Genomic DNA, 21,615 nt, shown 5'->3' with positions numbered 1-21,615 from the left:
ATCAACTTGCATCCTCTCCAGGCCGAGTTTGTACACCGACAAGTGTGGTAGCAACAATGCCTTCAGCACTGCCTAAGCCAGTCCTCCCGCCGTCGTGTGTGCTCGTCACAGGCGCGAATGGCTTCATCGCCCAGCACTGCGTCGCGCTCCTCCTGTCCGAGGGCTACCATGTCATCGGCACGGTGCGCTCACAGGCCAAGGTCGGCCAGGTCCTCGACCTCCACGGCAGGAACCTCAACCTCTCAGTAGTTGTTGTGGAGGACATCACCTCCGTCGACTCCTACCTCTCGGCACTGCAGCAGCCCAGCAGCGGCCCAGATGCCATCCTGCACCTCGCCGCGCCCTTCCACTACAACACCACCGACCTGGAGAACGACCTCATGATCCCGGCCGTCCGGGGCTCGACCGCCGTGCTCGACGCCGCCAGGTCGTGGGGCACCGTGAGGCGCGTCGTGCACACCAACTCTTTCGCCGGCATCTACGACGCCGCCAAGGGCCCGCAGCCGGGCAAGGTCTACACCGCCGAGGACTGGTCCCCGCTGACCTACGAGGACGGCGTCCGCGCGCCCGCCGCGGCCGTGGCGTACCGCGCGAGCAAGGCCGTGGCCGAGAAGGCCGCGTGGAAGTGGATGGAGGACAACGCCTCGGCCGCGACGACCTTTGACCTCGTCAGCCTCAACCCGGCCATGGTGTTCGGCGCCTTCCTCCCCGGCGCCGCCCCCCGGACGCCGGAGCAGCTCAACACGTCGAACCAGATCGTGTACGGCGTCGTGTCGGCCGGCGCCGACGGCGCTGTCCCGCCGACCAGGGGCCCCGTGTGGGTGGGCGTCCGGGACGTGGCGCTCGCGCACGTGCGGGCGCTGCAGGTCCCCGGGGCCGGCGGGGGCCGGTTCATGCTCGCGGCGGGGGTGTACTGCAACCAGGAGATCGCCGACGTCGCGCGCGAGGTGGCGGGGAAGAAACACGCGGGCGACATCCCGCGGGGCACGCCGGGGGCGCGGGAGGCGGATTCGCACTTTGGTGTGGATGCCGGCGAGACGGAGAGGGTCTTGGGGATCAAGTGGCAAGGGCTGAGGGAGGTGCTGTCTGAGTTGCTGCCGCAGCTCTTTGAGATCCAGGAGAGAGGCGCTTAGGCTTTGTTCCTAGTCAAAGAGTGGCATCTGCAAGTACATTCTACAAGTACATTGAATTTTACCGTCCATCAATAATGAATCGCCATTGTTTCAGACCAGTCTTTGTTCCTTTCTACTGAAAGAGACTTAAAGGATATGTAACAGTGTATGGTAGACATGACAAAGTTGTAGCTCTGTTTCCATCTCCAGTGACGACTGAAAGATGGATACAAAGAATGCTGTGTCCCAGGAAAAATGTTACTCTCCACTAAACTTTACGTATGATTCGAACTAAAGTGAGTTTTACGTGCCTCGCTCATGTTATTGGCTGAAAGTGGGATGTTTCCTGAAGGAAACTTGCGATGGTCAGGAAAGTTGTATTCACGGCCGGAGAAGATGCCTGTCATTACGAGCTACGGAAAGTGTACCCGGCCGCCGGGACAACAACTTGAATAGAGAGCACTGAGAACGGCCAGGATGTTGCTGATCAATGCTCCGATTGATCACAGAGGTGAAGTCGGAGACCCAATTGCCCCGACAGTCATGCAACTTAGCTCGTATACGCAATTCAGCAGAGAGTCCCTGTCGCTTACCAGACTCTTGTCTGGACCTCACATCGCTAAGCGCAGTCTGCCTTGCTCAACCGCTCCCAAGCGCCGACAAGCTTTACGATCCCAACGGTCTTTTGGTGTCAGTATGGACCGCTTCTCTCGATGGAACGGGGCGAGCTACTCCGATCCCCCTGCACTGCAGTCAACAGTCGGTCCGGATTGCTGACCACCGCCACTTTCTTGACAGCTAGCAATGCAACATCTGCTGCAAGGCTGTGCCCGCTGCACGAATCCCGGGAGCTGAGGGTGCTGCAGAGATAATGGGGTGCTTGGCATTGGGGTCCAAAACCGCAACAACCGCTGTCAAGCAGCCTCCAAGCCACCCAACCGCGCCAGGGGTACCGGGGTCACGCTGCAGGCGTCGCTCATTCGCGACAAAGATCAGCGGTGATAAATCATGTTCGGCACATGCGATGGATTTTACTCGCGAAAGGCGCGACGGGCCCCCTCGTGCGGTGCTCGAATATGTACCTCCTCGTCTCCCCCCTCGTCCTCCTCCAGCCGATCGGCGAGGTCAATTGATTCCAAGATCAAGAGACGGCACCACCCGGACGCTGTGCTATGGAGCCCGTATCGCCAGTCAGTCCTCCGGGAGCAGAGTACTCGAGCCTGCCAGAGGTCGTGCCGGGAGAGAGGCAGGCGGCGCAAGATGGGGGCCATGCGCCGGAGCGCGTGCCTTTGGAGCGGGAGAACGAGTCGCAGATCATGGCTAGGAACAAGGGCTGGGACACGACGGACTGGGAAACGCAAAAGCAGAAGGAGCCAAAGCGGCCGTGGTGGAAGCGGCGGCTTGTCTGGATCATCGCCGCCGTCGCGATCGTAGTGATTGCGCTCGTCGTCGGCCTCACGGTCGGGCTTCTGACGAGGAAAAAGGGTGCATCAACTCCTACGTACGTAGCCGTTCCAAAGCGCGTTGTGCGACGCCCAACGCAACTAACAGCCGCATCAAACAATAGCACGACACCATCCCCAACTCCCTCCTCGACAACCCCAGCCACCGCCTTCGGCACACCTACGACCTTCCCCGCCGACAACCGCGCATCGGTCTGCCAGGGCACCGTCTGCCCCTCCACCCTGGCGACAGCGCAGCTCGTCAACCCCGACCCGTCCGCGCCGGCCTTCTTCGTCTTCGGCCTCGGCGGCGACCGCGCCATCTGGTACCGCCGCGCCGGCCGCCACGCCTAGGACGGCGACTAGCAGTCCCTCGGCGGCAGCTTCGGCAGCCAGCCCGCCGCCGTCGTCGTCAACGGCACAGAGGTGCACGTCTTTGCCGTCTTCCAGGACGGCGCCGTCGGGCAAAAGGCGTACGTTAGGGGCAGCTGGCAGGCCGACTGGACGAACCTGCAGGGCAACTCGATCAACGCGCCCGCCGCGTGCTCCTGGGGCGCCGGCAACATCGAGCTGTTCGCGACCGCCGCGGACGGCGACATGACGCACCGCCGCTTCGACGGCACCAGCTGGAGCTCCAAGTCGGCCAGCGACCCCTGGGACAAGTTCGGCGGGTTCCTGGCCGCCGGCGTCGCGGCGCTGTGCCCCGCGGACGAGCGCGTCGACGTCGTCAGCTACGGCAGCCACGCCGACAGCCTGCACGACCTGGGCTGGATGCACTACCGCGACGGCGCCTGGGCGGGCTGGGAGGGCAACAGCCGGCCGCCGGGGGGCTCCGTCGGGTACCGCGGGGACCCGGCCATCGTGCGGGTCGACGACAAGACCTCGGGCGCCGTGGGGATCGGGTCCGACGGGCAGATGTACTACAGCGAGTGGTCCTTTGCCAAGAACAAGTCGGGCGCGTACAGCAAGACCCAGAGCCTCGGGTCCGGGGCGTTCGAGTCGACGCCCTTCGTCATCCAGTCGGCGAACCGCATCGACGTGCTGGCGGTGGGGAAAGGCGACCGGCTGATGCACAAGGCGCAGCGGGACGGCGTGTGGGCCAACGACTGGGAGGACCTCGGGGGTTACTTCAACAGCGCGCCGGCGGGGGTGCAGTGGCTGCCCGGCGGGTGGATAGCCGTGTTTGGCATCGGGCCCGAGGGCCGGTTGATCCATGGCAACTTCAGCCTCGTGGACCGGTACTTTTGGGGCAACGGGACATGGTACGACGATGGCGGGGATTTGAGCACCAAGTGGCTCAGGGCTGGGCCGGCGAGGTGAGAGATCGCACGTCGTCGTGTGACTGCGGGAAGAATTATGAGGACATTGATGTCATGCGGTGATGTGTGGGATTTTTTAATGAATATTGTCTCTTTGATGCAGTAATGGCTGATACCCTCAAAATGCATGGTTTATATATAGCAGTACTCCTTCATCTCGCTCGTTCGTCAATGGTGTTTTGCATGTCTCCTCTCACTGCATCTTCCTCCAATTCCTCCAATGCAACCTGGATTCTCCATCCCCTTATCAGCTCGACACTTCGACATTAGGGTCACGGGCAGCATTGTAGTCGATCCTAAAGTAGTTGAAGACATCGTGGTAGGTGAACTGCGAGGCTGGGTTGGAGGGTGTGGTTACGACGCCTTGGTTGCTGTTCATGGCATAGGCCAGCTGGACGCTCGTGCTGTACGGCGAGATGGACTTCTTGCTGCCCGTGCTCCACTGGCTGCAGCCGTGGCAGATGGCACTGAGCGTCCAGTGCGTGCCGTTGACGCCCGTGTCGGGCAGTATCGTGTAGGTGGCGCCGCTGTAGACGTTGGGGTAGGTGTGGCCACTGGTTTGACACGCGCATTAGCAACCACATCCAGTCAGTCAACCACCCGCATTCACAGCCAGACAGTTCAATCTGACATCGCCGGCGAGAGAAAAGCAAGAACCCACTTGGCCATGCGCGAAGTGACCGTCACCGAGTTGCCGTTGGGCCAGGCGACGGTCAGGGGGTGGCCGACCATGGTGCCGCCCCAGGACAGCGCCGCCCAGCCCATGTTGCGCGAGGCCACGATCTGGAAGGTGATGTCGTAGGGCGCGGCCTGGGCGGCCTGCGGCGTGGCGATGCGGTAGACGACGTTCATGTTCTTGAGGCCTTCCGCGTTGAACTCGCTGTAGCAGATGTCCGACTGCGAGCTGCAGAAGCGCGCGTTTGCGGCCGCCGCGCCATCCGTGCCGAGCAGGACGCCGGCAGTTGCGGCTAGGGCTGTGGTGGCCGTGGTGATCTTCATCCTATTGCAGAAATGGGTTGTGGCGTACGGATCTGCGTGTGTGTCTGTGTGGGTGGTATATGTATGATATTGAGTAAATAATAACAGTGGTGAGTTTGTTTCGCCTCGGCTGAATTGCTCCTGAAAAGATGAAGGGCATCGATCAGGGGATATATATCCTGGCCAACAGTACGGCCTGCTGCTACGAAAGGATTATATAGATTTTCCAAGCAGGCCAAGGCCATGGTCTAATCTCGGACGTTTGGGCCCGCTATCTGGTAGACCAGTCCCTTCAATGTTGGATCATGCTGAAGTAGGCTCCGGAGGCGACGGTGCGGATGTCTCATTGAAGCCTGGTGCTGTTGCCATGACGGTTAAATTGGGAAAAGAAGAATCGAAGAGAACAACGAAATACTTGCGCAGAGGCGGGAGGGTCACCTGCGTGGCAGGCTTCGAGAAGCAGGATTTAATCTATCGGGTTATTTGGCGTTGTCCTGACAGTGCAACCTCGCCCGCGCGAGGACCCCGGTAGACGGATGCCGGCAAAATGGACAGATGCAGACCTGGTGGTGCAGGCCCAGACCACCTGCCCGGTCGAGAGGTGGGCGATTGGCGCTCCTGCTCGAATCCAGGGCCTTCCCTACAGTGCTGAGATATTACACATGTGATGGAATCATACCCAATGATGTCGGAAGAGTTTGTCATCCTCCGTCTTGGGTAACAGCTGCGGCCAGGCCCTTGCGAGAACCCAAACCAGGCTTTGCTCAGTGTGGCCGATGTCGATTGACCACAGTGACGGAAGGGCACTCAATGGCAGGCACGTGGAGCACGCAGCATCTGCGGTAATATGCTATTTTAAGAACAGGAAATCGTTCTAGACTACCCTCTCACCCAGTGCCAATTAGGGGGATGGGTTGTATTGACTTCCGTGCCCACCACAATTGCCCCGAAGTTTACCAGGTTCTGTCACCGTTCAGTCAGTGGACGTGACGCAAAAGCAGACGTTGAAGTATGTATGTCGAGGTCTCTGGTTGGGCCATATGTTATTATGAGGGATCTCAACTTTTCTAATCCATTGTGGGAAGCAATGGCTGTGAATGTGATGCCCTGGTTTTGATGTTGATGCAGCTGGATTGTTGTAAAAGATCCGGAATTGCCAATGGCTACAGCCCAGGCATCAATTACTTGATACCAGATTTTCCAAGGGAGTTTAGGGTGGGAAACAATAGGGTCCAGTATGCTCCAAGACATGCTATCACTGCCCATTCACCGCCGGTAACATTGAACGTCCTTCTCACATATATCGAGCTAGTATTCTCCCTTGACAGAGGACAATTCACCAACTTCAGAATTTACAAGAAGTTAGGGCTAGGGTTGCTTTTACATTGGATGAGAACAATCGCACAAAGTTGTGTGTTATTCACATTCAAAATACGCGACGCGTAGTTGTTGTTGAGAAGTTGAGCCGCGTGAATCCCATCTCACGTGCACGCCACCTCTGAACCAAGTGAATACAGGAGCCCAGGTCCAATTCACATTGAAGGCAGTGACTCACAGTTCTTGAATGGGATTTAGCGCCATTTGTCTGTTGTCTTTCCACCCCCGTCGCCTATAAAAGGGGTCTTCCCCTCCCCTTCTCTTCAATCCAACTCTTTCTTCTTGCCATCCCCACCATCATCAAAGGTGACGACCTGGACTCAACCTGAGCTCCAGGATCGTTTCCTTCTCACCCTCCTGTCAACAAGTCTCGGTTCTCTCCACCTCTGCCCTTCATGCCTCATGTCATCACGACTCTACCCCCTCGCCTCTTGACAACTCCCTCGTCTATAACAAGTTGTCCCACTACCTTGTCACATCAATCCCCAGGTTCATTCCAACATTCCCCCTTCTTATTTTATATACTCCACCTTTCAACAAATTTCTCACGGTCAACATGCGAGTACGCCTGATGTCACTGTCATTGAGTGTCATCTCGGCCGCACGTTTGTCGGCGCTGAGCGCACAGGCCTGCCAAAAGCACTAGGCAGGATCGGTGTCCTCAACGTACGAGGGCGGTCGGCTGTTCTTTGCTGATAGGGCTGGTGTGCCCGAACAGACCTGGGGCTGCCGCTTCTGAAGATGACAAAGCTCGCGTCAATGCCCTTCCGACAGCCACCATGGACGTCAGCCTGGTGAGTGTTTGGAACACCCCGTGACTTGAACCTTGCTAACATTGTCACAGAGATGTCAAAGGACGATAGGCTTTTTGACACGGATTTGACAGGCCCAAGGTGACACACGCCTCCTTGCCTCGCGTTGTCGCGTCTCTCCACCCATCTCAGCCGACTCCAGCCTGTCTGACTTTCTCAAGCCGGGTGGCGCCCTTTTTCGTCCTCAATCTTCAGATCTGTCATCAGATCAATCATCAGCTTTCGGGCTGGCATCACCAGATCAATCATCAACAGCCTTCAAGCTGCCGTTCGCAGACCAATCCTGGGTTCCTGTCCTCAATCATCAGATCACGGTTCGCTGAGTCCCAAGACTCCCAAGACATTGGGCCTGGTGCTGGTGGAGTAGGCAACAACACCTCAACCTGTTCGTTATGGGAACCCGATCGGCCCACGCCCTGTCCCTGGTACATTTTGACAGCTTCGGCCTCAGAGAGATACCTCCTTTCTTCCTCCTCTCAACCACAACCCCATCACACACTCTGTCAAGAAGCGTGCCCTCCCCTGACAGGTCCAACATTGGCAAACTTCACCCGTCAGTCCAAGGTTGGCACTTCAGATTCTCCCGCCGGCTGCCTTGCGCGAGAAAATCCAGAGTCTGGAGAACATCACTGTCGGAACCTCCCAATCCTACTCTCCAGAGCACATCACGCAGAATCTTGACGACCCTCCCTTGCCGCGCCACCGACGGCAAAGACACTATATTTATACACACACACACACACACACACACACATATATATATACGACATTCCATCTACATCCAGCTATTTAAAGCAAGCAAAGGTTCGTCAAGTCCGGCAGAGAGCTTTCTTTTGCCATTTCTTCATACTTGGGCTTCTTTCGGACTCGAGGTTCTTCGGCTGACTCGCCTTCTCACTCTTCTTTGGCAGAAAACAGCTCACGAGTATGACAACCATGGACTGTGGGGTTGTACGATAGACTTGTACTATCGCGTTGTACTATCGCGCTGTACATCATCGGGAAGAGCGCTTGGTTCCCCCTGCAGGGGTTGCCATTGGCCAGACCCATCAGGAGCGGGTCAACTACCTCACTCGGGCCCGTAGGGTCATCGTCACCAACCTTCTTGTTCAATACAAGAAGCCGGAGCAGTTCCGGCAGATGGCCATTGTTGCCGCCCGCGAGCCAGAGCTTGACGAGTTCCTAGCATTTCTAGAGTCTCATGCTGTTGCTATGACACCAGAACTCAAGAAAGACGGCAAGGTCGATGTCACCCTGAACGCGGTGATCGATCCGGGCATGAAGGTCCCGGATCACTTCGTTCAGCGGAGCCAGGCCCTCCTCGACAAGTTCGAGGACGAGAGTTGGGGTGGTGAGAGTGACGTTGACGACGAGGCGGAGGACGACATGGAGGGCGAGGAGGCGACGGAAGAGGCCTCGACTTCTGCTGCATCCCCTCGGTGGCGCTTGACGTCCTCGGCACGGTACGTCGTTTCTTGGCGGCGTACCCTGCCGTGGACGCCAAGCGTCTGTGGCCGGGAGGGCTTGCACTGAGAGGGAGGCCTCTGGTGGTGGCGAGGCTTGGGGCTCAGAACTGCAAGAGGCGCAAGCAGAACTCCGACCTCCAACCACCCACCAAAGCGAAAGCAGCTTCGGGGACAGTTTCCTCGCGGAACCCAAGTAAGACCTGCCGTCTCCCAACCCTACTCTGCACTGACTGTGAACACTCGCTGATATTCTGTCTCTACGCAGGTAAAGAAAACATGAAAGGGTTTCGGTCCTCGTCGAACAATCCCATCAGAACGGCGGCTCTTATATATATTTACACACACACACACACACACACACACACACACATACACACATATATATATATACTGAAACTTATTACAAATCAGCAATACTCGAGGTGGCCTCCGTCCTGAAGGCGGTACTCCCGCCTGCAGACGGCCCCATGGATCCCCCGTACGGCAGCGTGCCTCAGTGCCGGCCTTGGGCGGCGTGTTCATGGGTGAAGGGAAACTGAGGCACACAAGCAAGCGGTTCAGTGTAAGCATACTTCAAGCCCCGCATCTGATTCGATTGACTAACCAAAAGTGTAGGACTCGGTCAATGTGCTGCCCCTGCGTCCTCTCCGCTATCGCACGAGACCAACAGATGAATTTATATATATATCCAACCCTACACAATATCCAGCCCATCTTCAGAGCCGCTCACGGCAGTCCACCACTAGTCAGCAGTCTGCAGCCAGGCTGCTGCCGCTGAGGACCAGCCTGGTGCTTCCGAGGATCAGCCCACTTCCAACAACTTCATGTCCCATCGGTCGAATTGCTCTGGTTAAGTTCTTCCAGAGCTTCTGCCTCGAAATGTGCAGCTTCGCTCGCATCGTGTAGGAGGAATTCTCCTACGACAACCCCACGATCGCTTGCCTCGTGAAGGGTGTGAAGGGTCTGACCTCCAGCTCGAAGTGGCTTCTCTCGGGCACACCGCCCTTGGACTCCCTGAGGGGCGCGATCACTGACGCCGACGCAACGGAAAGGGGGCAACCTAATCCTCTCTCAAAGAGCTGCACCTACTGTTTCTCGGACAACTGTGTCCACTTATCGGTTTTCCGATAATTGCGCCCGAAGACTCCATCGTCGGCATGAAGGGCTGTCGCCGGTTCTCGAGAATATGATTGGGGGGAGTGATATCAAAGACTCTGGTGGCATTTCAGACGCATCTGTCTACGGAAGCAGTGTAGGATAGAGTTCTCTGTCCTGAAGCACATGAAGACGGGGGGTGGGGGACTGGATGTCCACGAAAGAGTCCGTCGCCGCTGGGTGACGTACTCTTCCATGGACATCTCTGCATGCTTGTAACGCTTATGTATTTCTATAGATCATGTCAAAGAGTTCTTGTTCATTTTAAGCTGTGCCTTGTGAATATACATTGCAATACCGTGGCGTCATCAGTATCACACCTGTGCTACAGCTGAGCGACATGCTCCTGATCGAAACTGGTGTGTGATTCATGCAATGTGCAGATATGCTACGATACTGAGTCAAGAGTAGAAGTTAGAAACAAGTGTCGATGCACATCTTAACAACGTGATCAACTGTGGTAGGCTGCGTGCTCGGCGACATTTTGCTTCAGTGTGACAAAGGCAAAGAATGGAATGCTCCCAGCCGGTCGGATTCGACCGCACAAACACAAACCCGATAGGTAGACCTCAAGAACTGGTGCAGTTTATAAAAACAAAATGCCATTTCCCTTTTTAGCAAATGTTGAATGCCATGTGTATCTAAAAGCGGAACAAAATGTCTAAACCACATCCCAAAATCCCAACACAAAAGGAATCCCACGCCAATACATAGTAACACGTCCTGTGTCTAATTCTTCTCCCCCTACACCGACATCTTCATGGCAATCGTCTTGTGCGGGTCGTAGCCCTTGATGACAAAGTCCTCCACCTTCCACCCGTCGATGCTGCCGCCCTTCTCCCGCGGGATCTCAAGCAGAGGGAAGGCCCTGGGCTCCCTCTCGAGCTGCGTCTGCAGCGCGTCAATGTGGTCGATGTAGACGTGGGCGTCGCCCATGACGTGCGTCAGGCTGCCCGGCACCAGGTCGCAGACGTGGGCGAGCATGTGCGTCAGCAGCGCGTAGCTGGCGATGTTGAAGGGCACGCCGAGGCCCATGTCGCAGGACCGCTGGTACAGCTGGCAGTGCAGGTGGCCCTTGGAGGGCTTCTCTGCTGCCGTGTCCCCGTTGCTGCTGCCATTTGTCTGGCTGTTTGATGATGATGTGGCGCTCTTCTGCTTGTTCGGGTACGAGACGTAGAACTGGGCAAACATGTGGCAGGGCGGCAGGACCATCTGCTTCATGTCGCGCGGGTTCCAGGCGCTCAGGATCATGCGGCGGTCGTAGGGGTTGGTGCGCAGCTTGTGCACTATCTCGGCGAGCTGGTCGACGCCCTGGCCGGTGTAGTCGGCGTGGCAGTCGACGTACTCGGCGCCAAAGTGGCGCCACTGGAAGCCGTAGACGGGGCCGAGGTCGCCGACCTCGCGGTGGTGCAGGCCGAGGTTGTCGAGGAAGTCGCGGGAGCCGTTGCCGTCCCAGATCTTGACGCCGACGTCGCTGAGGGCCTTGGAGTTGGTGTTGCCCTCGACGAACCAGAGAAGCTCGGCGATGACGGCGCGGGTGAAGACGCGCTTGGTGGTGAGGAGGGGCAGGACGGGCCGGTCGTCGGCGCCGTGGAGCTTGAACTTGAGGGGTCGCGGGGCGAATATCGAGAGCGTGCCCGTGCCGGTGCTGCAGAGGAGCGGGACGGAGAAATGAGTCAGTGTCTTGGTCGTCCTCGGTGCCCGTCGCGGAGTGTTCTTTCGTGTGCTGGAAGCAGGAAACACTTACCGATCTGGCCTCCGCTCACCCTCGTCGAGGATCTCGCGGACGAGATCTAGGTATTGGTATTCTTCATGCCTGGTCTCTGTCGGTGCCATATTGAAGCGACTGTGGTTCCCTACACTGAATAACAAAAGAGATTGTGCGCGTGGTCGAGAAAGCTGGGCTGGGAGCAAACAAAACAAGAATGGTTGACAAAGCGACCATTGGATTTTGCCCCGCGACGCGTCTGGGGACGCGCTTTGTGCGGATGAGAGTAGAGAGGGGCGCATTTTTAAGTGCTTGCACTAACTAGCGGCGTCTCAAGTCTGCCCGGTCCACAAACTCAGTGCTGCTCACAGCGCCACCAATACTCCTCGTACACCACAGTAGGGCCCGTCCGGGGAGGTTTAGCACACTTCACCTGTGGAACCAAACAACCTTAGAAGTCTGCTACAATTTCGCGGGCTCTTCCACATGTCAAGCCACCGCAGTGAGAGAGGGTGCAGAAATGCGCATCATCCTTCTTCTCGCTCAGAGAAAGAAAGGCTTCATGCAGTCCGCGCCGCACCGTTGTGGAGACCGCAGGGCGCAGATTCCAGCCGGTGCTGCCAGTTCATCCACTAAAAGACTACATTGCACGATGACATCCACATCCGCATGGGACGTTCCTTTACTACATAGGTACCTAGTGACCGGCCTGCCACCGTGAGGAGAGAGGGTGTGCCAACTGAGATATCCACAAACCAACACACCACGGCGACGAGCCGGGCCTTCCTGGCTAGTACATGGCGAATCGCTTATGTGCTTTCACTCGTCGACCGAAAGAGGAGCAACTTGGGTACATATCGCCGCCAGATCCCAAGCCCACCTCTTGGTGCCCTCCTCATGTCTTTTACACGATAATAGATCAGACGATATAATGCAGCCCTGACCCACGCTACCTTACTTGTCCGTCTTGAGGGTGAGTGACCCAGGATCCTGGTCACTCACATGGATGAGGTCCTGTACATACAAGTACGGTATCCCGGGTGGCCCCTCGACCTGAGTTTCGCCAGTCTCCTGCGATAATTGGCCTGCTTGGGAACCTGGACGATGCACACGCGATGGCACGATGGCACGCACGTTAGTTCTTATCAGGCAATTTCATCTAGCTTTGCAAATGTCACGGACCGGTCGGGTGGGCTTGCCAGCCAGCTTGCACCACATTTACTGAAGCATCCCGCGGGGCCCCTCATCCAAATGCAAACTATTATAAATATGCAGAGCACGAAGGAAACACCAAAGCAAGCAAGTGTGGGCCAACCGCAGAATCGGCCTGCCAGTGTCGTGTCGGGTGAGACTGGCCACGTCCAGTCGGATATTCCCAGCTTTCAGGAACGTCAGAGGTAAGTGGTCAGCAGCAAGACAACTTCAGTCGGCCAATGTGCACGTCTGATATCTTCGACTACCCATGCCCAGTTTCTACAAGCTCTCTCCTTTGAAGTGGCGGGTGAACATTATTGATATTTGTACAGACTACAATCTAAGCAGCGCCACGGACTTTGAATCATGTCACCTGGGACATCTCCCTGGCCCTCGCCGCTCCCTAGGCCACTCATTCACCCATACAACAGTGAATTTGTTCATGAAGTATATATCCAAAATCTACTACTCTGCTACCTATGTGCCTTGTCCCCAAAGAGCTGTCATGACAAACCTCTGCTCGTTTGTATGCTATGCTTTTGCTTTTCTTGCACGCGACACCACTCCCAGACCCCCTTCACCTGCAATTCAGAAATCTGATCCCTCTGAAACCAACTCCAAATCTTTCTGAAAAAGCCTCCAGGCACAAATTGAACTGTCTTTTTTCTTGATCTCTTCGCCTTCAAAGCCTCTTTGCTCGTTCATGGTTCAACAACATGAATTCCCCTCCTGCCTCACCGGGCGACACCATCAAGTCGGAGCCAGACTATGGTGACTACATCGATGACCTGGATTTGAACGTGGCCGAATGCGAGTACCGCGACCTCTACACAGCTCCAGACGGCTCCTACCTCCCCATCACCATCGGAGAACTGCTCAACGGGCGCTATCTTGTCGAGCACAAACTTAGCTGGTCGGGCCGCTACACCCTCTGGCTCGCGCGCGACCTTGACAACGACCGGTTCGTCACCCTCAAGGTCTTTGTCGACGGAGATCACGGCCAGCATGAGCTTTGCATCGCCGGGAGGATAAGAAAGAGGTGCAACAAGCCTGCCAGCCGAGCTGCCCTCGCGCTTCCCTGCGACCGGTTTATCTGGAGCCCCTCGGGAGTCGCCGGCGTCGACCATGCTATCCTCGTCCTGCCTCCGATGGGCCCAAATCTCGACGACTCTCTTGACACTTGCCTCAAGAAGAGTTTACAACAACGCATGTCGGCGGCAAAGCAGCTCCTCGTCGCCCTCAAAGGGCTGCATGAAATGCGCATCGTGCACGGAGGTATGGTTCCTTTTTCTGTTTACCCTGCCTTGTTTGCAAAGCGCCAGGATTTAACCATGCCAGTTTCAATTCTCTAGACCTGAACCCCGAGGCCGTCACCTGGAACGTATCTCCCATCCTGAAGACGACAAGGGATCAATTCTACCATTTGGTGGGCAGGCCTCGCAAGGTCTACCTCGAGCCGTCCAGCAATAACCACTACAAGGAAGGAGACTTGGTCGAACCGATCGCCTTTCCACCAGACATCGTCGAAGGAACTATCCGCCTCGGTAACTTCCACAGCTCCATCCAAGCCGGGGAGCCTGTTGCCAACACAGCAGAGCAGGAGTTCCAGTACTGCGCGCCCGAGAGGATGCACAACGTCCAGCCCAGCTTCGCCAGCGACATGTGGTCCTTCACGTACCTCTTCGCCCAGCTCTATGCGGACGATGGCGAGCCTCTGTTTGGCGGTCGGGGCCCCGGTCACATTGGGTCCATGATCTGCCACCTCGGTCAGTTCCCAAAGGAGTGGAGGGGACAGTATGTGGGCGCGTGCTGCGATTTCGACGGGTTCTACGGCAAGCACGATGGTATTGGTCAGGCCCAGGACTGGTGGTACAAGGATGATCTTGATCCGTATCGGCTGGACTTTGAGCCGCACCTGAACACGCCCTTGGAGGACGCGCTCGAGCGCCGAAAGCCCGACATAACCTGGGGCGAGATGCAGCTGATGCTGTCCATCCTGCGCAAGGGCTTCCACTACGACCCCAAGAAGCGCATCACAGCGGCGCATCTCTTGGCGAACCCTGACTTCAAGACTCTCATGGACATGTACGGCGTTTGAATGTGCCATAAGCCGGAGGCAGTGACTGGAGAGGGGAATGTTAACGGCGCAGTTGAAGACTTGTCTGGCAGTCGAGTGTACATAGCTTTGCGAGGCAAGATGCCTGATCACTGTATACTATGGATTATAACCATGTCTAAATACAGAAGAGAAAACTTTTCTCATCTTCAAAGTTTAGCCTGCGCTTCTATCGCAAGCCTAGCTCTCTCATCAGCATCAAGTTCCCGCCGCGCAGGCCCTCCCCGGCTACCATCTCCCACAAAGGTATCACGCTGGCCCTGATGTTCCGTGCGGAAACGCCACTTGGACGCCAGAGATGCCGGGAGCTGCTTCTTAATCGCAAGGGACATGTACTCGCCGAGGACTGGAAGGAATTTGAAGGCACTAAGGTCTCAAGTGTCAGTGTCGGCCACGCCGCTCTGCAAAGGCTGTGGAAACGTACTGTCCGCTGCCTCCACCCCCAATGAAGAGATTTTTGTACTCAGGATGGTAACCCATGATGAAATCCCCCGTCGGCGTATCAGTGTACCAGCACATGGCGACCTTGTGGAACGGCCGGTCAGCCAGCTCGGGGAAGAGCATGCGCAGGCCGTCTCGTAACCGCTGCTCGCCGTCGGCGGGGACAAAATTCGCCCGCTGCCGGCGCGGCTTGGTGGGAGGGAGCGAGGCCGGAGACGTCTCGGACACGTCCTCGCCGGGCGCCCGCGTGTATCCCCAGCCGTGGACGGCGAACTTTAGGTAGTTGCCATCCTTGTGCGGCGGGAAGCAGAACCAGCCCGTGCTGAAGTTGAGGCAAACCGGGTTGTCCTTGTATCTTGCCATCTCGGCGTCTGTGAGGCGCACGAACCCGACGACTTGCCCCGTTGAGAGGGTCGAGTTGTACATATTGACAAGTCCCGTAGTCCAGGCCCCTGCGGCCAAGATAAAGTGATCGCCTTGGACGAGCGTGCCGGCCGCCGTCCGCAAAGCCCAGATAGTCTCCCGCGTAACCATCTCGAAGCCCGTTACAGTTCCCTCGGGACCGCAGATAAAGGACACGCCCGCCTCGATACAGTCATCGCGCAGTTGGCTCACCGCCTTGGCCGCATCGGCCCACCCGGCCTGCTCATGGTGATACCCGACAAACTCGCCCTCCGTGATAGCTCCCGTGATTTCCGGGAACACGCGCTTCGCTGCATCCGCGTCGTTCAGCATCTTCCACGGCAGGCCGCGCTTGGTCAACTGCGCGGTGGTCTTATCCGCCCAGGTGTTGTCGCCCGAGGACGACCTGGTGCCGACCTGCAGGAAGCGAGTCGGGTGGAAGATGTCCCTGTACTTGGGCAGGTTGCGCCAGCGCTGGTACGCCTCGTGCGCGACCCTCACGTAGTCCTCGTCCGCATAGTCGAAGCGGACTATGCGGGAGATGTCGTTGCTGGACCCGTCGGGTACCTTTGGAGCGAAGCGGTTGTTAGTAGGCCCTCATTGTGGAGCTGGCCTCGGCAGTGAATGGGTGCAACTCACGGGCGGCATGTGCCTGTCGAGCACCACGACATTGCGGTAACCCTCGGACGCGAGTTGGTAGGCCGTTGAGAGGCCGAATATGCCAGCGCCAACGATGACGACCTTTTGGTCTTTGTCCATCATTGTGAATGCGCTAGAGGGTTGTTCGATCTGCAAAGAGACGCCAGCAAAGAGGTTGCTTGAAGCGGAGGGTACACGGCCGATTTGGATGTAGCGTGTTCAGCACCGATCAGCAACAAGTCATGACCGAGTCTTAGAACCTGGTGTGAATATTCGGATCCCAGCCTTTCACCTATTCACAGAATAGTGTCAAAAATGGCAGTCACTCAGCCAAGCATGGTATCGCATCGCAGCCAGCTGACGCGGTGAATGCTGGTGGTCTGATTGATCACGAATTGGGGCACAGCTCTTGTCACGTGGGCCCTTCGGGAATTGGCTGTTTTCCCCGGACTTGCCAAGCCTCCGAGCCGTTCCGGTAAGCCGGGATCCGGGATACCCTGGTCCTGGTCCTGGTCCTGGTCCTGGTCCTGGCACGCAGCACTGAGGAAGTCTTTAAGGCCCGAGATGCCCATTGCTGTCGACAAGATGCATGCGGAAGACCAAGTGCACTGGGGCAAATCATCTTGAAATGAGGACAATGTCACAACGATATTATTACATTCTGATGATACTGGATAGACTGCCAAAAGAAGGGGTTCCACTCATACCTAGTCAACGCCTGGATTGAACTGAAAGATGACCCAAGGAACAATGCCCGACAGTAGCAAGGACTCTCTCCTTTTCCGACTCAAATTGGAAATCGCCTCAAGTCCTCTTCTTCCCGTGCCGAGCGTGCGCCCCAGGGATGGTCGTCAAGGTGACAAACGAATTCTGCCCCGTCTCCGCCACGGCATGCACGACCACGTCCTCGCCATACGGCCACTGGCCCGCCATCTCGGGGGTGTCACGGACGTTGAACTCGGCGAACTCCTTCGGATCGAGGCACTTGTGCGCAGCCTTTAACGCGTCGACGCGGTGGATGTACGCCCCTTGTATCTCGGTCGTCTGCGCGGCCCCCGTGCGGTCCAGGTTGTAGTCGATCGTCGTCTGCAGCACGTAGTGCAGCGACTTGGGGCCCTGGGGCGCGTTCACGGTGCCGTCGAGGTTCGCCGGCAGCGACTCGTTGTTGGGCGCCGTGTCGATGCCCACGAGGAAGACCTGCCCCGCGGGCGCGCGCGCGTAGACGAGCACGCCGTCGCCGTGGCTCCAGCTCTCGAACGGGCTGCGCTCTGCGTACTCTGCAAAGTCGGACTTTTCGTACTTGAGGTCCTGGAGGGCGGTCTTGGCGAAGGCCTTGGCGGCCTCGAGCTTGCCGTGGGTGCCGAGGACGTACACGGAGCGCTTGGCGCCGGATGGGTCCTCGTGGTAGTCGATGACTGTGAGGGTGGTGTGGAATAATTGGTCTGGGATCCCGTTGGATGCCATGTTTGCGAGTGTGCTTTGGATTGTTTCGACAGATGTTTACTAGTGATGTCGGTATATGCTGCTGGTGTTGTGTGTCTACGAAGGGGGCAAAGGTGGAGTGCGAGGAGTGTGTCTGCTGCTGATATTTAAATACCAGGCGCTGCCGGGTGACATAGCTAAACGCATGGCGCCAGGATGTTCATGATGAGCTACCCCATGACTGATGATTGAGCCTCAAAGTGAGGGGCATCAGGTTCGGAATCATTATACTTTCGGTGTGGGGTGGTAATCAGATCATTTCTCTTGCCGGCATCGCCTTTCCCATCTAGCGGGTATTTCAGCACACGTGCTCCGACAGCATTACTCAGGATAGTGTTGGTACTATGGATTTGCGTGATGGTGGCGCCTCGGAATGTGTACAGAAGAATCTCGTGAAAGATCATATGATGCAAAAGAGCGATTGGGAATTTGATGCAATTCTCTTTCAACAAAGTTCAGCCACTCCAGGCAACCACCGCACTTTACGCCTAGGAACTCCTATAGAGGAGATCGGCTTGCAGTGTCCGCATCTTAGTTAGATCACTTGCAGCTATTCCTCTTTCATCGAATGCCTCTGAGAAGCTATCGCAGTAGCTTGTGATATCTGTCGAGGAGGGGGTGGAATTTCCGGCATGAATGAACAACCGAATCACCTGATTGGCCATAAGCAGCTAGGTAACGAGCTTATCCGGGCCGTGCCGACAAGAATGTTAAGAAGTCCCGTTTGCTATGACGAATCCTGGGAACGGTCTGATGATGTTACTGTGATACGTTGACCGGCCTATAGAGAAGTATTCGCCTCCGTTTTCGGACACTCGTTACTGATCGGAGTACATGAAACACTTTCATGAACTCAAAAGTGTATCCATCACGGGGACTGACAATTTGTATTACTCGTTGTCTACACGTACACCTATACCCAAGTTGACTTTTGGCTTCCCGTAAACTTGCGTATCACATTTCCTGTGAGCCTGGCAACATTATTGTCATAGCTGTCCCAACCCAACGAACAATACCAGTTCATGCTTCCGACGGAAAACACCTGGCCGCCGGCCGGGGTCTCATAGATGACAATATCGCTGCGGATCTTGTTTGTCTGAGATCCCGTCACGGCCAGCTCTTGGAATCCGATGTCCTCCGGGAACAGGGCAAAGCCATCCGGATGCCCGATGCTAGTCGCCAGGACGACGGCTGACTCTGGGCTGCCATGCTCAACATCATACCTGTCGATCTCATCGCCACTTGCCCCGCCGCCGAAGCCGTGCTCGCCGATAAGCTCGTCCTCTCCGATGCCCTCGAAGACCCACGCGAAGCGGGCATCCGCCGCGTGGGCGGTCCGGCGGAAGGGCACACCGGGGCCGATCCCCTCGCCGCAGCAGCCCACACCAAATAGGTAGTTTGCCGCGCGGCCTCTTGAGCGCCACAGCCCTCCCTGCGCACCGTTGAGACTATGGTGCCGTTCGCCTCCCGGCAGCTGGAATGTCCGCACCCCTTGATCGCCGCGCCTGACTTCGAGCCTATGGGGGTTTGCCGGGTCCAACACCGACAGCCAGTAGAAGCCGTTGCCGCCAAGATACATGATGTTGCCTCCGCGGGCGGCGAACTCGCTGTATGCATTCAGGGACTGCAATGTAGGATACTCCGGGTGGCTTCCGGTGATGACGGTGGAGTAGCGCTCGATGGCCCGGACGCCTTGGGCGTGTAGCTCGTGATCTACTGTGACGTCGTACGGGATGCCGAGCTGCTCCAGGAATCCTATCATGAGGAGATCGGCACTGAACTCTCGGGGCCGGTTGAACGCCCAGTGGTGGAAGCCGGGGCGCACATTGAGCACAGGCCGCTTCGTCGAGGAGAACACGGATCCCGAGCCGTCGCGATGCACGTCGTAGAGCGAGAGGCCGAGGTCGGTGCGCCGCACCATACGTCGGAAGTCGCTGTCGGCGCGCGGATCTGACTGACCAATGAGTGCCAGTTGCGAGGACTTGCTCTGGTCGTACATATGCTCGTTGGCGTAGGCCGTGTACGTGAATGTAGAGAGGACCAAGGCGAGTTTGGCTGTTGAGTCCTGTCTCGGACGTACGAAGAACACGATGCTGTCCTTGACACTCGGATCTTCTGTGCTGCAGACTTCGACAGCGTAGGCACCGGACCGGGCGTCTTGGGGGATCTCGATGGCAAAATCAGTATCCCAGTTTGCATCATCGAGGTCATCCTCATGAAAGTGGATGGCACCGTAGTCATATTTGGCCTTGGTCCAGTCAGTCTCACTGCCGTCCCAGTTGTGGCCCCTGACAGCCCGAGAAGGAGCATTGATTAGGCTCCCGTGCCCACCGTTGCCAGAAATGTCAACAATATTATCAGAAGAGATCTTGAGCGAGAAGTCGAGATCGACGAGGAGTCGCTGGGATGCACCGCAAGCGGACACCCGCAACGACTCTATACGTCCGTTGAAGAAGTCGGATGCCTTAAGGCCTGGCCGTGGGCGTAAGGCAGCGATGACTAAATCGGCCATGGGCGGTAAGATCATAGGTGCGGGTAGCTCAATATGTTGTTGATGGTATTGTCCTCTCTTCTGACCCAAGTGCAGTACCGGCTCGATAGTCACATCTACAGTGGAATTTAACACAACAATGTTGATCTTGATCCATTGCTTTCGGAGGATGGAGTAGTCAACCGCGGCATCGATGAGTCGTTGGCCAATTCCAATACGCACTGCAAAATAACCACCATCTCGTAAAACGATAGAGACTCCAGAATGGCCCTCCCTGTCAACTAAGGAGACCATGGTTTGGTCGTGGCCAGGGTCGATAAGGTAAGGCTGGGCGAAGAACGAGACGGCGACACCGGCTTCGTCTGGTCTGAATATCAGCCCAGGAACGACGCCGTAAGATCCAGGGTGAGCCTGTTGAAATCTTCCGGGCAGTTCGTTCTTGTGAATCTTGAGGACCTCCTCTACGTGAACTTTTGCGGCATTTGGTACGTCCAGACCCTGAATCAAGCGGACAGTCCGGTAACAATACCGAGCAGCGGTCGATGATACCTATAAGTGGTCAGACAGCGCAAATAGCACACTGTTGCCAGAGGCACAGGCAGCTTACCTTGATCTCGACCATATCACCGGGACTGGCAATCCAAGGGTCGGCATAACCGATGATTTCTGCCGGATAACCTTCCGGGATTGAACATAATGTTGATGCCATGTCGGACCAAACAGTTCACTTGGATGAACCCTTTCGAGTGAGACAGTGCGTAAGTTGAAATTCGTAGAGTCTCTTGATCTTCACACTATCGAGCTGCGAGTGTCTTCGGGTCTTTGGGATGCCAGAAGGGAACCTAGCCCTGATGGATGATTACAACTCGTTCCGCTGGACCGGAGCTCATCCCAATGAGGCACATCGGGATCCCAGGGCTCCAAGGGCTGCATCTAAACCATCATCAATCTGGTATCAGAATAGTGTTAATCACCCCCGTGGACGAAGGACCCAGAAGTTTGGTGTTGACTACCATATCTGTGGAGCCGAACGCGGTCTCTAGGCCAATGGGACAAAATTCCGCGCTGACATCACGACGCCACATGACAGTATCTACGCACGCTGGGAGTCTGGTACACTAGCACCAGGTTAGCCTTGCTTTATGGCTTTGTGGGGTGTTTGCGGGGGATCAGCCCTGGACTGGGGTGAAACCGGCATCAGGGTACCTATCTGCTCAAGGCATGGCTCAGTCCCATTTTACTCATTGCGTTCTCGAGTGTGGTCTCCAGTGGATCCAGAAGCGTTGGTGTAAGATACGCCACCTCGAAGTGATCCTCGCCTTCCGTCATGCGGATTGGCAGAACGAGATATCCTTTAGTCCTCGACGCAGTCATCGAGTCCGAGGGAGATATATATCTGCGTTGATTCAGCCCCTTCCACAGCTCTCTTAAGACCAAGATCGCTCACACCATCCAACATTCTGAACTCTCTCAATCAATAA

The 21,615-nt window shown here is 56.6% G+C and overlaps 9 protein-coding genes across 9 annotated transcripts; 4 read left to right on the top strand and 5 right to left on the bottom strand.

Moving 5' to 3' along the window:
* Positions 1-56: 56 nt before the first annotated feature.
* E0L32_006651 (uncharacterized protein) lies at positions 57-1,133 on the top strand (the record flags this gene model as incomplete). The annotated part of the gene is made up of 1 exon (XM_031141307.1): positions 57-1,133. The coding sequence occupies one exon, from the start codon at positions 57-59 to the stop codon at positions 1,131-1,133; it is 1,077 nt and encodes a 358-aa protein (XP_030994717.1).
* A 1,151-nt stretch (positions 1,134-2,284) lies between these two features.
* Positions 2,285-3,874, top strand: E0L32_006650 (uncharacterized protein; the record flags this gene model as incomplete). The annotated part of the gene is made up of 2 exons (XM_031141306.1): positions 2,285-2,880; positions 2,938-3,874. The coding sequence occupies 2 exons, from the start codon at positions 2,285-2,287 to the stop codon at positions 3,872-3,874; spliced, it is 1,533 nt and encodes a 510-aa protein (XP_030994716.1).
* A 246-nt stretch (positions 3,875-4,120) lies between these two features.
* E0L32_006649 (uncharacterized protein) lies at positions 4,121-4,872 on the bottom strand (the record flags this gene model as incomplete). The annotated part of the gene is made up of 2 exons (XM_031141305.1): positions 4,121-4,427; positions 4,505-4,872. 2 exons carry the CDS (start codon positions 4,870-4,872, stop codon positions 4,121-4,123), a joined length of 675 nt encoding a protein of 224 aa, XP_030994715.1.
* Positions 4,873-7,007: 2,135 nt separating this feature from the next.
* Positions 7,008-9,360, top strand: E0L32_006648 (uncharacterized protein; the record flags this gene model as incomplete). Its single annotated transcript, XM_031141304.1, has 6 exons — positions 7,008-7,022; positions 7,115-7,354; positions 8,001-8,503; positions 8,918-9,068; positions 9,122-9,127; positions 9,253-9,360. 6 exons carry the CDS (start codon positions 7,008-7,010, stop codon positions 9,358-9,360), a joined length of 1,023 nt encoding a protein of 340 aa, XP_030994714.1.
* A 1,045-nt stretch (positions 9,361-10,405) lies between these two features.
* Positions 10,406-11,497, bottom strand: E0L32_006647 (uncharacterized protein; the record flags this gene model as incomplete). Its single annotated transcript, XM_031141303.1, has 2 exons — positions 10,406-11,309; positions 11,409-11,497. The coding sequence occupies 2 exons, from the start codon at positions 11,495-11,497 to the stop codon at positions 10,406-10,408; spliced, it is 993 nt and encodes a 330-aa protein (XP_030994713.1).
* Positions 11,498-13,279: 1,782 nt separating this feature from the next.
* E0L32_006646 (uncharacterized protein) lies at positions 13,280-14,661 on the top strand (the record flags this gene model as incomplete). Its single annotated transcript, XM_031141302.1, has 2 exons — positions 13,280-13,838; positions 13,916-14,661. 2 exons carry the CDS (start codon positions 13,280-13,282, stop codon positions 14,659-14,661), a joined length of 1,305 nt encoding a protein of 434 aa, XP_030994712.1.
* A 167-nt stretch (positions 14,662-14,828) lies between these two features.
* E0L32_006645 (uncharacterized protein) lies at positions 14,829-16,284 on the bottom strand (the record flags this gene model as incomplete). The annotated part of the gene is made up of 3 exons (XM_031141300.1): positions 14,829-15,045; positions 15,104-16,089; positions 16,162-16,284. The coding sequence occupies 3 exons, from the start codon at positions 16,282-16,284 to the stop codon at positions 14,829-14,831; spliced, it is 1,326 nt and encodes a 441-aa protein (XP_030994711.1).
* A 681-nt stretch (positions 16,285-16,965) lies between these two features.
* Positions 16,966-17,625, bottom strand: E0L32_006644 (uncharacterized protein; the record flags this gene model as incomplete). Its single annotated transcript, XM_031141299.1, has 1 exon — positions 16,966-17,625. One exon carries the CDS (start codon positions 17,623-17,625, stop codon positions 16,966-16,968), a length of 660 nt encoding a protein of 219 aa, XP_030994710.1.
* Positions 17,626-18,556: 931 nt separating this feature from the next.
* E0L32_006643 (uncharacterized protein) lies at positions 18,557-20,843 on the bottom strand (the record flags this gene model as incomplete). The annotated part of the gene is made up of 2 exons (XM_031141298.1): positions 18,557-20,683; positions 20,742-20,843. The coding sequence occupies 2 exons, from the start codon at positions 20,841-20,843 to the stop codon at positions 18,557-18,559; spliced, it is 2,229 nt and encodes a 742-aa protein (XP_030994709.1).
* Positions 20,844-21,615: the final 772 nt, after the last annotated feature.

Source organism: Thyridium curvatum (genome assembly GCF_004353045.1).
Source record: "Thyridium curvatum strain D216 chromosome Unknown NODE_38_length_371496_cov_78.080427, whole genome shotgun sequence".
Classification (NCBI taxonomy): Eukaryota; Fungi; Ascomycota; class Sordariomycetes; order Thyridiales; family Thyridiaceae; genus Thyridium; species Thyridium curvatum.
Note: the sequence above shows the minus strand (reverse complement) of the source record. Positions and strands in the feature narration are given on the sequence as shown.